General features: G+C 44.5%; 1 protein-coding gene across 6 annotated transcripts in view; it reads right to left on the bottom strand.

The window, feature by feature from the left end:
* Positions 1-2516: 2516 nt before the first annotated feature.
* Positions 2517-16667, bottom strand: part of NEK11 (NIMA related kinase 11) — a 248985-nt gene continuing 234834 nt past the window's right edge. For all 6 annotated transcript variants that reach the window (XM_014731862.3, XM_014731863.3, XM_070238148.1 and 3 more), the window contains one exon: positions 2517-3329. In XM_014731862.3, coding sequence (XP_014587348.2) covers positions 3047-3329 — 283 coding nt within the window. In that variant the 3' untranslated portion in view covers positions 2517-3046. The remainder of the gene's footprint in view (positions 3330-16667) is intronic.

Here is a 16667-nt window from a genome sequence, read left to right as displayed (position 1 = left end):
TTTTTTAACACCCCCACATATTTCCTAGTCACTTTCCTACAATTTACCCCCCTTAGGAGCTCAAATCCCTTTTCCTTTGTCTTGTCACTTCTCCACCAATTTATCACTCTTTTGTCAAAATGGTATATAAGCTCTCAGGCCTAACTCCTTCTTTGGGGTTTTCGCTTCTTTATAGAAAGCCCCCCATGTCATGTAAAAATATTAATATCAAATAAAATTTGTATGCTTTTTCTCCTGTAAATCTGTCTTTTGTCAGTTTAATTTGTAGGCCCTAGCCAGAGAAACTAAGACGGTTGGGGAAGTCTTTCCTCCCCTACAATACGTTCTTAAATCCAGGGTGTTGTTCCCTGGACATGTTTATCTGTTTATGAAAGATGGTAGAGACTATTTGAAAATCTAGCTACTTCCTCTTCAGACCCAGCAACTTACACAAGAATTCTGTTCTAATATGAAAACCATCAGCAAGGAGATTCAGAAACTTTTAACTTTGGTGCTACTATTGTTCCCTCTTCCAGGTCCGTTCGAAATCTGGTTGGTTATAAAAGAAGATGGGAGCTATGGGGAGCTCCTCCTGGGAGTGAGGTCTCTTCCCTGTTAACATGCTGGAAATGTCCACGCCTGTTCCCAGCAGCAAAGTGGTCACATGCTTCATCCATCCTGGGTTTCCCTGGGCAACCTGATTTTCAATGTTCTACCTTGGCAACAGTCGCAGGTTTTGGATTTTGACTTGAGAAACATGCTAACGTTCAGAACTCTGCAAAGTCTCAGATCCCACCTCCAGAAGCCAATATCTGAGGGCTATTTTTCCTGCCCCAGACACAATGGCTGCGAGAACACGAATGTGACTCTTGTCTCCCAGCTAGGAACAAGTCCCCATTGTGTGGGGGCGAGGGGAGAATGGGCATCGTTCACTTTGGGAAGAGGCAAAGTGGAGATCTATGCTGCCCCAACACTTCTCCATGGTGTAAAGGGTTGAGGAACACAGAGCAGTGGTGTTCACTAGCCCTTGAGCTGGGCAGAAGTTGTGGGTTCACTTGGGTACCCCGTGATTCCTTTGGTTGCTGGGCAGAGGTGGGAATGGGACTTAGAACACAGTGGCCATGCTCCTTGTCCTTAAACTGACCCCATCAGGTTCCCTCAGGTCAAGTTAGTCACACTTTGACTTTTTCCTCCCAATCCTCACCTTTTTAGAGTATTCATGGTGAAGCATCTGAAGTCTTTGGCCCTTCTTCCCAGTCCTCAAACCACTTTCAGAGTTGTGAGATGAATTATGCCCCAACTAAGAGCAGATAAGCTACTGCTCCAAACAAAGGCAAGAGAAGAGAGGCAACAGAAAGAAGGGTCTTGAACAAAGGTTCTGAGTGTAGTGCTCATACCAGGAGCATCAGCATCACCTGGGAACTTGTTAGAAATACACATTCTCAGGCTCCACCCAGATGTATTGAATCAGAAATGCTGGCGATGGATGCTGTAATCTGTGTTTTAACAAGCCCCCAGTCGATTCTGATGCTCAAATTTGAGAAACACTAGTCTAAAAGATAGTGCATCGTGCTGGGGGCAAAGCGCCATCCATAATGGGTCAATAAGGCAACCAGCCTCTCTGTCTCTCAGTACGTCAATCATTAGCAGGAGGCAGAATGGTGCTCCCATGAGCCAGATTCACCAGGTGGTTCCGTAACATAAGATAGGATTGGGCTCTTATCTTCCCAGAGAAAGGAAGGGGGTGGGGCTGGGTATTGACAAAGATTCTCTCCCCTACCAAACTTTAGACAGGCTCCTCTGAGCCCACTTTTGACCAGGCTTTGACCTTGGGCCCTGTCTTCAGCCTGCTGAGTCCAATTTTAGCAAGAATCCTGCTCTATCAGTTTAAGGAGAATCCCCCACCCTTGATATCTGATCACCCTGGCCAGCCTTCAGCAAGAGTCCTGTTAAGTCAGTTTAGCAGCAATCTCTCCTACCCTGGGTGTCTTCTCTTAGTAACTTTATATCCACTGACCCCTGCCGTGCACCCTACCCTTGGCTATAAATCTCCGGCTTTCTTTGCCATATTTGCAATTGAGCCCCATTTCTCTGCCCTACTGCAACAGTCCTGAATAAAGTCTTCTTTTAACAAGGGTCAGAATAATTTTTTCTTTAACAGTATGTTTAAATGTGTATGTTTAAGAAGATCCTCAAGCAACTCTGATGTAGCTGCTCGGTCAAAAACCCACATGCGCAGTGGTCAAGAGTGTGGTGCTGGAATCAGACAGACCTGGGGGGAAATCCCAGCTCAGCTTCTGGTAGCTGAGTGACTAAGCAGCTTACCTGAAAGATGGGCATAATCTCTTTCTCATTGGTGAGAAGATCCAATGAAGTAAGGCCCTTGAAGTCTTAAGCACAGAGCATAGTGCTGGTGCATAATAGGCGCCAAATAAACCAAATGTCACCTGCTCTAAGTAATAATTATCGTTACATGGATGTGTTGTTACGTTCACCAACATACTTTTGGATGAGGAAAAGATAAAATAGGTGATTAATTTTGTAACCATGAAAAATATATTTATTCAGAATAAAGTCGTCAATACTCCGTGGATGAGTTTGGAGAATAAATCACAGAAGGGAATCACTTTTTGGATTTTCAGTTCAGGTCCTTGTATATATGCTCTTCTTGCTTGTTAGCCAAAACAGGTCACCCGTGTCAGAGGCCAGTGCCAACGACCTTCAGGAGCAGGCTGGTCACAGAGCACGGTGACCCCAGGCAGTCAGGCAGTGAGCCTGTCCTCCCAGTGGAAATGGGAAAGAGCAGATGGCTTCTCCCAGGCCATCGTCATGGTGGTCCAACCCCCAGAAGCCCTGAGGACTCGGATGTGGGAATGCTTTTCAGGAGGCCAAACTTGATCCCTAGGCTTATCCCAGAGTATAAACCAAACAACTCTGACTGGCCCAGGACTCTGAGTACAGGCAGACATGTTTACTACTCTCTAAAGGGGTCCTTCCTTTTGATAAGAAGTTGAAAGCAAAGATGGTAGCTCCAGCTATGTATGCATTTCCCGTAACAGAGTCCGGTTTATGTGTTGAATGGATTTTCACAGAAATTTGTCCCCTTGAACTCGCTTGCTTTTGACAATTGTTTGTGACGGTTCTGGCGTGTGGGCCCTTCTCCCATTGTGATCAGCAACTGCTCCTCAAAGTAGAGGAGCTGGTCAACTTCAAAACAGTCGCTGGCCCGAGGCACAACTTTCTCTAGGGCCGCGTGGATCTCGGCTTCACTGGCATTCTGCTGCCTGGCCCCCTTGAGGTAATCGTAGACTTCTTCAAATACCTCTGCGCCCAGCTTCTGCACCGCTGATCTGCCAAACAAGTCAGGAAAGATACAGGAGAGTCACACACTGAGATCACCCGCGAGAAAACGTATTTTTAAATCATCGATTACACAGATAACATGGTGACCCTAGGATTCAGGGAAAACACGAGGCTCAATATCTCTACCTTTTCAGTTCAACAACATTCAACAAATAACTCTTGAAGGTTTATTACGTGCCTGGTACCCTTCTAGAACTGTGAATACAGCATTGAAAAGTTAAGCAAAATCCTGCCTTCAGGGAGCTGGCCCTCTAGGGTAGAGAATAAACAGATAAACTAAAAAATACATACATAATAAAATGTCAGGTGGTGCTAAGCGCAACGAGGACCAATGAAATCAGGTGAGAGATGGAGGAAGGTGGGGGCAGGGCAGCCCTCTCCGAGGAGCTTGGTTTGGACAGAGACAGACATGAAGGGAGGCCAATACTGGCTGGAAAGAGAACTGGGGCCCTGAGGCTAAAACACTTGCAGAAATATCGAGAAGGCTGGTGTGGCTGGAGTCAGGAGAACAAGGGGGAAGAGGACGGTGGAGTATGAAACCAGAGAAATAGTAATAATGAGAGCAGTAAAATAATAATGAGGAAAAGAAGGGGGAGAAGAATAGTTTTATTAACCACATGCTAGGTGCTTTTGTATGTACTTAACCTTTATAACAGCTTTATGAGGGAGGCGTTTTTTTAAATCCCTGTTTTACAGATGAAGAAACTGAGGCTTAAAGGGTCAGGTAGTTTGGCCAAGTTCCCAGCAAGGCCAGCGTTCATTTTTCTGTACTTCCCCTCGGTCCTCACATCTGTGCAGTGTTATCATCATATTGCCACGCCTGGATGTTTATGTTGCCCCTATCTTAGGGTCACAAACTAAAGGCCTGCGGGCAAAACGAGGCCCATGACACGTTTCGTTTGATCGGCACCGTGTTTTATTTTCCTCTGGTTTATGATTATTCTTCACCGTTGTGACGGGAGGCAGGGCCTGCGCTCTGTGCTCTCCGTTTTTTCACTGTCTTTCGCTCCCCGCTCCCTCCGTACCAGTTTACACCAGGCTGCGTCTCCTATTTCCTCCGCCTGCTGGCTCACGGGCATTTGAGTTTTGTGAATTTTGTTCTACAGTTCAAAACTGTCATTTTTAATGTCTTCATACTGTTCCCCCGAATTTATGTGCCAACATTTACCTAATTATTCCTCCACCAAACACTTAGCTCTTTCACTAGAACACTAGGTGAGTAGCCGTTTTGTTTAGGGGAATGTTTTCTGGCATCAAATTTCTGGGGGTAGGACTAACAACAGGACGTGTTCACTCTGTGAAAACTCATATATGCACCAGTGATTTCTGCACTTTTCTATATATACATTGAGCTCGGTGAAAAGATAAAGAAATGTACGAGAATGGAATTATTAGGTCAAAATGTATAAATACTTTTATGATTTTAACCTTGAAGGAATGCTCCTTTATTCTTCATTTCAATGGATTTGGTGAAAAGAAAAATCAGAGGGTTTTTCTTTCCAGAATTTTTAAAGCATTACTGCTAGACAGTAATGATGTAACGCTGACAATAACACTGAAGGCATTAATCAGAGACACTTTTGTTCATTTTACAAGCTTTTATTGTGCGGGATTATTCAAGCTTGTAATCTCTAGAACACAAGGACCTGGGTTAGGTATCGTGGCAGATAAAAAGAACTAACTGACCCTGCTCTAGTTTAGAGGCTAGTAATTATAATACACAGTATATACACTTAAAATTTTAACCAACATTTTTTATAGTACTTTAGAGCTTGCAAAATGCTTTTACATTCGTTATCTCAAATGATCCTTGTCAACTAGGCAATTCATTGAACGTTTATCTCCATCTTACAGATGAGAATAAGCAGGTTGACTTCCACAAACTCACACAGCTAGCGCGTGATGGAGTTTGGACTCACTCAGACTTGCAACTTCGAGCACTGGAGAGCCTGCAGCCCTAGGGCCCCATGTCATCCAGCTTGAATAGGTTCCCACTTTCTCCCAAGAGATTATCAGGACTGATGCAGGATGCCGCACATCCTAAGTCACCTCAGCCACCCCCGGAAATCCAAGCTTTCCTTTCACTGACACTTACCAAATGGCCACTGCCCCCATTCATCAATGATTTCAGCAACCTGCCCACTCTGTTTCTTCCACATCCTACTTCTGTCACCATTCTCCTGACTTCAGTATTCTTGATCTCTGGTTTTGGACTGCCCCATATCTACCCCTCATTTGCTTTACCCTCCTCAGTCACCCATTCCCAGGGTCACACCCTTGACCTTATAGGCACCAATAACTACACCGCCTCTGGAGTTGATTTCAAGCCTTCTTCTCCATCACCATCGCATTATACTCCTCCGCCGTACTGACTCCAGCAATTCTTCCACCTCAGGGTCACCTGCAGTCCTTTGGTCCTCCCACCATGAGGATAATCACCCACTTTGTGTCCTCATGCCCTCAGTCCCCCTTTCCCCAATTAGATTTCCTGGTCTATTATTATAACTGCAGCCTTGCAAACACCCTTGACTCTTTCGCTCCCTCTCCCTGTGTCAAACTCCTCTGGCAAAGCCATAATGGTTAAATCCAGACATCCGTCTACTTTATGCCTGTATCCAAACAACAGAACATTCCTGGAGAAAAACATCCAGTTATGCCAACAGGTCTCATGTAAATAATTGATGATCACAATTCGAAATGGCCCTCAGCATTGCCCAGTGATCCTACGACTTCCCTGGTATGTTTCGTTTCCACTGCTCAAAATAACCATTTCACACCTTCTTCTTTATTCTAAAACTTGCTAAGCACTCCCCACCTCATTCTCAGCTGATGATTTTACGTAATATCTCATGGAGAAAATAGAAACACACACCTAAAAATTCCCTCCTCTTCCCAGCACCAAAACTACCCACCTGCCTGCATTGGTGGCTACTCACTCGGCCTTCCCTCTGTCCCTAATGAAGGGACCATCCTGCTCCTATAAAAGACCAAACTCTCCATTAGTGCTCAGGTCCTGGCCTCTGTGACCATCTCAGTGACCTTCCCTCCTGCAGTTATCTTCATCTTCCCCTTGTCGTCACTCTCTCCCTCTACTGGAGCATTCCAGCAGGAGAGAACAGGCCCTAGCAGAGCTCTCCTACACCGGAAACCTCTCTTGACCTCCATATCCCCTTGGTTCACCCTCTTCCCAGCCCATCACTTTGACCTCCAACGCTAGGAAAGCTTCTTGAAAGAGTTGTGTATGGTTGTGGTTTCTACTTTCTCGCCACACACTCTCCTCCAATTCACTCCTCTCGGCCCTAGTCCTCTCTTCTTCCTTAAACTACTCTTGCAAGGACCTTCACATGAGCAATTCCCTTGGTCACTTCTTTGTGCGTATCTTACTTGACATCCCAGCAACATTCAACACAATCGACTTCTCCCTTCTTAAAACCCTTCCTTCGGTTGTCTTTGGCGATACAACTTTCACCAGGAGCTTTGCCAACACACTGCTTTTTCATAGCCTCCTCTGCTGACTATTCTCCTCCTCATTTTGGCCTCTTCATGTAGGAGTACCTCAGGGCTGCCCCAGGTCCTTTCTTTCTCTGTCTTCATTCTCTGCCCATGCAATCCCACTAGCCCCAGGTTCTTAATACGATTAGTAGGCTGAGGACTTCTGTGTCTCCACTCTGTTCTTCACCTAGAACTTCAGACTTGTGAATCTACGGCCCACTTGATATCTCCAACCAGATGTCTACCGGGTCTCACTTAACCTCAAAATGGCCCCAAAAGACCTCTTAATTACAACCTCCCTTCCCCTAAAAATATATGCTGCTTTTACAGTGTTTCCTAGTATAATGGTGCCAGTCTCCACCCAATTTTGCAAGCCAACTGATTCTTGATTCCTTGCTTTCTCTCTTACATTAATCCCATCAGCATCAGCAAATCTTGTAGTGCATCTCAAACAATCTAAGTTTGAGACCTATCAAACTATCTAAAACTAGCTATTTAAATTTCCAATTCATCAGGGACTCATCATGGATCTATTCCCCATAACTGATAGGCAGCCTGTGCCTCTCATAGCTCCTGCCGCATGTAACTTCCCAAGGGAATTTGACAATATTCACACTGGCATATCTCACTCAATGAAACAAGTTTACTCGTCACACGTTTAGAGGTTGTGGCAATGTTAGTTTGCTATAACAGTCTGTAAAACCTTTCTCTCAGTTTCTGTCCTTATTTCATGTGGATGGGTAACAAGTGATGTGTGGACCAGCACCGTCCTCAGACTACACTTGGAGAAGCATGTCTTAGATGCCTCCAAACCAAATCCTAATCTATTTGCTTCTCTCTATCTCCACTACCACTACCATGGTTTAAGCTCTTATCGTCTCTCCCCTGGAGCTCTGTGGCAGCCTCCTGGTTCCATTTACCTCTCAACAATCCATTTTCCACATGCTATGGCCAGCATGAACTTTTAAAAGTGGACATCAGAGCCCATCTCTTCCCTGCTGAAACCCTCCAATAGACTCCTGTGACACTAGGGTGTGATCCTGTCTCTACTACCATTTATCAGCTTGTGCATAATCTGTCTTCCGCCTCCTTTTACCAGCTTTCTCTGACTTGTCCACACTCTGTCTCAGCCACTATACTCCAATCACACCTACCTCCTTTCTGTTCCTTAAATTCAACACAAGCTTACTCCCACCTTTGGGCCTTTGCACTAGCTGTACCCTCTTCCCTGGAATGCTTTTCCCATTGATCTTTACATGGCTTACTCCTTGCCACTCAAATCTCAGCCTAAGTATCACTTTCTCAGAGAAACCATTCCTGACTATCCAGTCTAAAGTAGCCATCCAGTTGTTCCCTAGGATCACGCCACCTTAACGATTTGCGTAGCACTTATCACTCTGGTATTTTTCTTCTATCTCTAGTGTATATTTCTTTATTGTTGGTCTTGCCCCACCTTCCTAATTAGCATACAAGTCCATGAGGGAGGGACCCTGTGCCTAGAACAAGACCAGGCATGCAGTGGGTGCCCAGGAAATACTTGTAGAATGAAGGAAGGAACCATACAGCCATGAAGCATCATGAGAAAGACATAAAGTGCTACAGAAGTTTACAGTTGGGAAAATCAGAGAATGCCCTATGGAGGAGGGAAGGCACCACCTAACTTGGGCCATAGCAGCCAGAGGGAAGCCAGGTGGGAGCCAGCAGTGGGAGCACTGGGAAATCAGCGAGTCAGCCGGGCAGGTGAGTCGGACGCATGAAAAAGAAGGTGAGAACCACATGAACATAAAGTAAAAGAAGTCTTAGAATTTGATTAGTAATATCACCTGTTAGGGATAAAGAAGCCCAAAAATGTCCCCTGAAGCTATAACAACTAAGAGTTTCTGAGCTTTCTCTAGGTGCCAGGCTCTATTCTGAGAATCCTCTCATAATATCCCATTAAATCCTCAGAACAACTCTATAGATAGATATTATTATTATTCCCATTTTATAGATGAGGAAACTGAACTACAAGAGGATATTAAATAATGTATTTACTGCCACATAGAGTTTACGTGGTGGAACTGGGAATTGAATTCCAGCAGTTTCCTCCTTTCATCACTGCGATGTGGACTTTGGATTCAGAGAGACTGGAGTTGACCTTGGCTCTACCCTTCACTGGCTGGGTAAGCTTGGGCCAGCTACTTAACCTCTCTGAGCCTTGTATTTTTCACAGTTAAGTGGAGAACACACACACACACACACACAGCTTACCAGAGTACCTATCACCTGCCACGTACTTGATAGCCATTGTTTTACTATCGTACACATTATTGCTACTTTCTCAATGGTGCATTGCACAGTAATCCTATCTCAGTTTAACTGGAAACCTCAAGCAATTTTGTAGTTATACCACTGGTTAAGACACTATTTTAAATATTTTTATCTTATCTGGCTGATTTCGAAAAAAAAAATGATGCAAAAAGGCCAGTGACACAGTCGGAGTTAAAAAAGAAAGTAATTTTGTAGAAATAATCATGAAAACCTAGTTTAGCAGAAAGCATTAAGAGAACACATAGGTTATTCTTCAGACATAGTTTAAGGAAACGTTGAAAATGATTTTATAGGCTACAAGAAATCCCTGCACATCAAGTATGTATGAGCCACTGCAGGACTGGAAGGGTGCTGTGCATTTTCCCTTTAATACGCTTCTTAACGATCGTTTGGTGCTAACGAGCATCAGAAACCTTTATCGAGAATGGATTTTATACCCCTTCTCTGCACATCTAGAATTTCACATGGCTGTCTCCGAATCTGGTGGGCAAAGACAGAACAGATCTCTCTAGAGAGGTGGACAACTGCATTGTCGATGCTTGGGCGACACGGGGCGCCCCCAGATGGGACATGTGACTTTCAGCGGTGCTTACCTTCTGCTCTGTCCACCCTGGGCAGCAGAATCTTGAGTACGATTGTTGGTTGGGTCTACTGTTGAAGCTAACCATTCCTGTAAGGTTATTAGATTTGTGACGTGAACATCCCCCATTGTTCATAACCACAATAAATGTAGATGGATAAACAGGCTGAAAAACGACCTCCAGCTAGATATTATACAAGAGACATGCCTAAAACACAGGACACTGAAAGGCTGGGAGTAAACAAATTAAAAAAAAAGAGAGAGATTCCAGGTAAATAATAACCGAAAAGAATCCAGGGGTAGCTATATTAATATGAGACAAAATAGATTTTAAGAAAAAAAAGTAATATTAGGGTAAAGAGTGCTACTAGATGATGATAGAGTTCAATTCACCAGGAAGAAATAAAAATTCTTAACTGGTATGAATCTAATAAAGTAGATTCAAAATATTTTGGGGAGAAATTGTCAGATACGTCCTCATAGTGTAGGATTTCAATACCCCTTGCTCAGTTATTGATAGGTGAAGCATTTGAAAAATTAGAAGTGACATAGAAAATCAGAATACACTTAATAAGCTAAACTTAATACTCATATAGGACCCTCTCCCACCCTGACAATTACGGGACCCACGTTCTTCCCAGACTCTCTTATAACATTCATAAAATCTGACCATATAGTAAACAATTCAAGTCTCAACACATTTCAAATAATTGATTTATATGAAATCTAATTATCTGACCACAATACAATTGATAGAAATCTGTAAAAAAATACTGTGTTTGCAAATTTACTTATTCTCAATAAATTATGGATCAATGAAGAAATCAGTCCTCCTATAGACAAACTCATTTTAAGCCAAAAGAAAAGTGATAGTTGTTCTATCATTATAATATCACAGTGTAAATTTATTCTGACAATCAGAAAACATGCTGGAATATTTCTGCAATGACGCGTCTGAGTATGTTAGGAATCATAAAATAGAAAATTCTATTTAAGGAGACTCTCTTGCTGTTATCTAAGATCGGGGAAGAGAGGGGAGTGCTCCCTGTGCTGTTTAAATTAATGAAGAGGTTCCAAGTTTGTTCTTTCCAAGGGAGGGAAGGGAATGGGGGCAGGAACCACCCCTTTAGTTAGGTGGGTGTCGCAAATAAAAAGAACTTACGTTTTCAAATGATAAGAACTCACATTTTAATTCTTTTTCCCTCTATTTCTTCCTATGCTCCGCATCCTTTATTAATTTTATCATCCTGTTCAAAACTCTTTCAAGTCTCTAAGGGATCCTAAATGTCATCTGAGAGCAGATGCTTGCTTTCCAGGTCGGTGCTCTTTGCGCTGGCTCACCGTCCTGCCCAGACCAATGGCCCCCCACAGGGGAGCTGGAGGAGGCTCCCCAGGGTTCCGAGGAAGCTGCGGCTGCCTGGAGCAAATCCTGACTGTGTTAGGCTGACTCCCCAGCCGAAAAACTCCATTCAACTGCAGGTGAGCGCTTCCTCTCTCCCGGCCTGTTCCCTCCAAACTCAAACTCTCATCCTCCAAATTACTTTACCGACCTCTTCTCATGTTTACTGTTTATTTGCAAACAATATATTTTATCAAATCTATTTATTTGCCCATCAACCACTGACTGCTCTGTGTGCTCTCTAATTATCTTTCTTCGGGGCTCTAAGGAGGAGGGTTATGTTTGTGTAGTTCTATAAGAATGTCAAATAAAAACGTCCTACATTTTAAATATTATTTTAATTTTGAAACAATCTCACACTTACAGAAAAGTTACAGGTATAGTACAAAGAACTCTTTTTTCCCCAAACCTTTTGAGAAAAATTTGCTGACCAGATGAACTCCTCTCTATACTTTGTGTTTTCTACGATAAAGACACTCTTACATGACAAGAACAGCCATCAAAATCAGGAAATTAACATAGATACAATACTGTCATCTAATTCTCTAATCCATTCAAGTTTCCCAATTGTCCGTCCAATAACGCCCCTTATAATAAAAGGATCCAGGTCCAAATAATCATGTGTTCCATTTATTTGTCATGTCTCTTTACTTTCCTTCAACGACCTTGACACTTTCAAAGGTTTGAAGCAGTTATTTTGTCAAAGGTCCCTCAGTTTGCATCGACCTTGCTATTGGAGTTAGCAACTCCCACCCTGCCCCTGTCGTTCCTTTTGTATATAAGCCTGAAAGACAGGCCTGGGGCCTTCCATCATCTTGGGGCATTGTTAGAGAGCTCTACCTACACCATTTCAAGAAGCTTCTCCCTTCTCTTGGGTCCAAAAATAACCCTAGTAGTAATAGTAGTAGCTTGTTGCTTCCTGGTGCCTGGGTCCTGATTCTTCCCTACAGCTTTGTTCCTAGCATATGTGAGAAATCAGGGCTTCTCTTAGGGAAGGAAGCAGCTGCAGAAGGAAGCATCCAGAGGCTCAGGAAGGAATGACCTGGACACTCCACCCACTTGAATGTCTGGGAGGCATCTTACAGTCATGATGCTGGACTGAATTTCTGATCTACCCTCCGAAACAGCCTAAAGCTGCAGCCTTCCCCATTTCTGTTCACGTCCATCAGACGCATAGGGAAGATAGAAAGTGAGGGATGTTGTTCCTGTCTTCCAATTGCTCAGGCCAAAACCCTTTGAGTCATCCTTGATCCCTTTCTTTCTCTCATATTCCAATAAGTCCAGCATCTCTCATTATCAAACCAGTTAGTAAATCCTATCAGCTCCATTTTCAGCATGCAGGATCCCAATACTCCTCACCACTTCCACCACCTCCGCCCTGTCCCGGTGACCCGGCCTGTCACCTGTTGCTGCAGTAGCCTCTCAACTGGGCTCCTGCTTCCCTCACTCCCCTCTGGTCTGTTGTTAACTCAGCAGCCAGGGTGAGTCAGATCCCTTCACTCCTCTGCTCAAAATCCTCTGCGAGGCTCCGGTCTCACTCACAGTGAGGTCAAAGTCCTTCCAGTGGTCTACAACATCCTGACCAGCTTTCCCACTGTACCTCTCCAGTTGTGTCTCCTACCTCCCTCCCCTCACTCACTCCATTCCAGCTACACTGGTAGGCACAGGCCACCTCAGGGCCTTTGCACTTGCTGTTCCCTCTGACTAGAATTCTCTTTCTCCAGATATTCTTATGTCTCTCTGACTCCTCTCCTCCTAGTCTTTGCCCTCAGGTCATCTTTTCAGAGAGACTTACACTGACCACCCTCTTTAAAACTGTAAACTTTACACCCATTCTGCACTGCCTATCCACCTTCCCTGTTTTGTATTTTCATCCTAGCACTTGCTAATTTCTAGCATACTCTGTTTTTCCCTAATATTTTATGATCTGTCAATCATCCCACTGGAATATAAGGTCCTTAGGGCAGGGATTATTTTCATCTTTCTTGTTCACTCATCCCACTGCCTAGAACAGACCCTGGCACATTGTAAGTACACAGTAAATATGTGTAGGACGAAGGAACAGATGCCTTGAAAGCCAAACAGGAAAGAAATATGGTGACATCATACAATTTTATTTAAAAATAAATGCGTCCCCAGTGTTTGTTCTAAGTATTACCACAGTGAAATGACAACTGAATTTTGCTAAGTGTGAGATCACTTTTGTGATTTTCAGTTGTTGTTTTTCAAGATAAATCTCCAATCAAGCGTAGTTTTTATTTTATTATATGATATTCTTATGATATTTTCATCCCTATTTCACATGGTTTCACTCTATGGGGCCTGTATGGTCGTCTCTGGATGAAAATGACCTCTTGTATTTCTCTCAATAGGAAGAAACAAGCCTCACTTAAAAAAAATTCTAGTGGAAGGGACTGTGTTCGTACTGGCTTCTTTCGCACTGGCACATGCGGGGCCATCTGGAGAGCCACTGACGTCTACCCACAGCTGCCGAAAGCCCCAGCTGCCCTAAGAGGACTCCAGAGGCCCTCGGCTCCTTGGAGGGAGTGAGCAGCCAAGACCCGTGTGCCACAGCTGTCCCGTCTGCCGCCACCGGAGTTAACTAAGGCAGGGAGCGGCAGCTCCGGGGGTTTCAGCCTCCTGTTCGAAGCAATGTTGAGCTTAACAGCAGAAAGTGTTTAACACATCTCCCCCGACCCCTGACAAATGACAAGCGATTTCTCTTCCAGGAGAGGGAGACAGACTGAGTTTCCACCAGTTCTGACAGGTCATCAAGTTCCAAAGCTCCCTTATCCCCATCCACTTAGAAAAGCTCACAGAAGGGTCTCTGCCTTACCTTGGAGCTGACTTGCCTTGCAAACCGTTCCTCTGCCCAGTAGAGTTCCTCAATAACGGCGACATACATATTGTCATTTCCAGATTAATTAACTACTTGAGGAGTGTAAAACTGAAGGCAAAGGACTTTTGTTTGTTTTCAAGTCTGCTCCCCGACTCGGTGTGGAGCCCCTTGGGGACAGAGGACCTTTCTTAGTCATCTTTGCATCCAGCATGGTCCTGGCATAAAACAGTACCAAAGTCGTCCATTCAGCACGTTGTTAGCGAGCTCCTGGTACCTGCCAAGTGCTGGGAACGCAGCCATACGCCTCTGACCTCAGAGAACTCATATATTCATGGGAAGATGACAGATATTAAACAAGTAAACAACAAGGTAATTTCAGATTTTTTTCAATGCTACAAAGAAACTAAAACAGGAAAATAGAGGGTAGAGAGCAGGGCTGCCTAGAAGAGTCTGGACCCCAGCAAGGGCGGAGGCAGAAAAGACGTTTCCAGGGGATTTGGTCCAGGCCCCCGTTTGTGAACACCAGGCCTGTCATTTGAACCAGCTGCCCATCTTCTTGACTGACCTGATGCTGAGGAAGCCAGCCTTGTCCCTAACATTTGTGGGGATGTGGCAAGAGCACAAATGGAGGTCCACACGTGTCCAAAAGATTAAAAGTTCTGAATTACACTAACAAACTGTTAAATAATATGTGATCCACCTTCTTTCCTTGACAAATTAACTTTATTTGGCCAGATTTGCATTCAGGATTCTTGGACTCCTCAGAATTCCGCGCTGGAACAGGGCAGAGCTGGGTGAGCCAGCCTCTGGGCCCTCATCCCCAGCTGTTGGCCCACTCCCTTCTCTTCCCAGCCTGGCTCTATCTCCATCTCCATCTGCAAGGGGGCTTTTGCATACACATTTGATACCGCAGCCCCTGTGTCCAAGATCATCCATACCGTCTGTAATTAGCCACCCCGTGGCCCCCTCAGGTTTAGGAGTGTGCAAAGCGGCAGCACAGACCACCCATAGGAAGAGGGACCTGAGGCAGAGGCCCACTGACTCTGGAAATGGGTTTGGGGCCATTTGGGCAGAGAACTGCAGGTCCTAGGTAACAGGGGCATTGTCTAGAAGCGGAGACACAGGCTCTGGATATGCAAGTGTCCTTGGCCCCATGGCCTCTGCATGAATGGGGAGGAATGTCGCTAGAGGATGACGAAAGTGGCTCCCTCTCCAGTACAGGCCCAGTGCACATCTCTTTCCTGGGGCTCAGGGATGATACTGGAGGAGGGAGGAAGCTTAGCAAAAGTATAATTACGGAAGCCCTCCCTGATGGGTGGGGTTGGGATGACCTTTGAATGTAAAGATGAGTCATCCATGCCAGGATCTGGGAGAAGAGCATTCCCAACCGAGGGAAGAGGAAATGCCCGGGCACTATAAGCTCTATATGGAAGAAAAGAAGACTGGGGTGGTTGGGGCCTAATTCAGAGAAGAATGGTAGGAGGCGAGGGCAGATGGTCAGGCAGGAGCAGAGACCTGGGAGGCCAAGGTCAAGAGTCCTGACTTGATCCTGGGTGCAAGGGGAAGCCTTTGGATGGTTGACATGACCTAAGCCCTGTTATAACCAGATCACTCTGGGTGCTCTGTGAAATGGATGAGTACGAAGGAGCCACTGTCAAGAGCCAATCAACATGGGCCAGCCCAGTGGAGCAACAATTAAGTTCACAAGTTCTGCTTCAGGCACCGGGTTCGGATCCCAGGTGCAGACCTGCCCACCACTTGTCAGCCATGCTGTGGCAGGCATCCCACATATAAACTGGAGGGAGATGGGCACAAGTGTTAGCTCAGGGCCAGTCTTCCTCAGCAAAAAGAGGATTGTTGGCAGATGTTAGCTCAGGGATAATCTTCTTCTTCAAAAAAAAGAGCCAATCAACAGACACATCACTCAAAATGCTTCAGTGCCCTTTACGTAAGGATCCTTGTGACTAATTCTTCCCCAAATTTTAGAACCTAGAAAAACTCAAGTCTCCTACTGAACTGGCTTCTGTAACTCCTAGGGTTTCTCCTCTTCTCTAGGCCACCTGGAAGCTCAGAGCTGAGTTGGCGCTTATTTGGAGAGTAAAGTGATCATTTGTCAATCTAGCATCTAATCTCAATTTCATATCTCACTACCTATATGTGTTTTCACAAACTCTTCTCAAAAGATCATAAATTATAAGTGAATAACAGTAGTAATTACATACATAAGTAGTTGCAACTCAAGACTGGTATCTGACCAGTAGTCCTTTTGGCAGTGTGTACACTGAAGGTTTTTGTTTGTTTGTTTGGTGTATTGTAGTTGCAGGGCAAGAAGATTTTAAATGCACATGAGCCTTGGCTAGTAAAAAATTATAGTGACTTGCTGAGACTCTATTTCTAATCTTTACAAACAAATGAGTGCAATGTCTTTTCATGACCCTCTCAACTTTATTATGAGAATGCCATAAAGTATTCTAAGATATACCAAAAAGTGTAAAGTATAATACGATGAACACTCACACACCTACCTCCCAGTTTAAGGCATCAAGCATTAGCAAATGCAGCTGAAGCTCCAGGATTCCCCTCTCAAACCATAACGCCCTCCCACTTCCCAGGGATGACCACGCTGAATCTGGTGTGTTATCATCATCAAGCATTTAAAAAATACTTTTACTACATATGTAAGCATGTATCACTCAGAAATAGGT

Source organism: Equus caballus, chromosome 16 (genome assembly GCF_041296265.1).
Source record: "Equus caballus isolate H_3958 breed thoroughbred chromosome 16, TB-T2T, whole genome shotgun sequence".
NCBI classification, from domain to species: Eukaryota; Metazoa; Chordata; class Mammalia; order Perissodactyla; family Equidae; genus Equus; species Equus caballus.
Note: the sequence above shows the minus strand (reverse complement) of the source record. Positions and strands in the feature narration are given on the sequence as shown.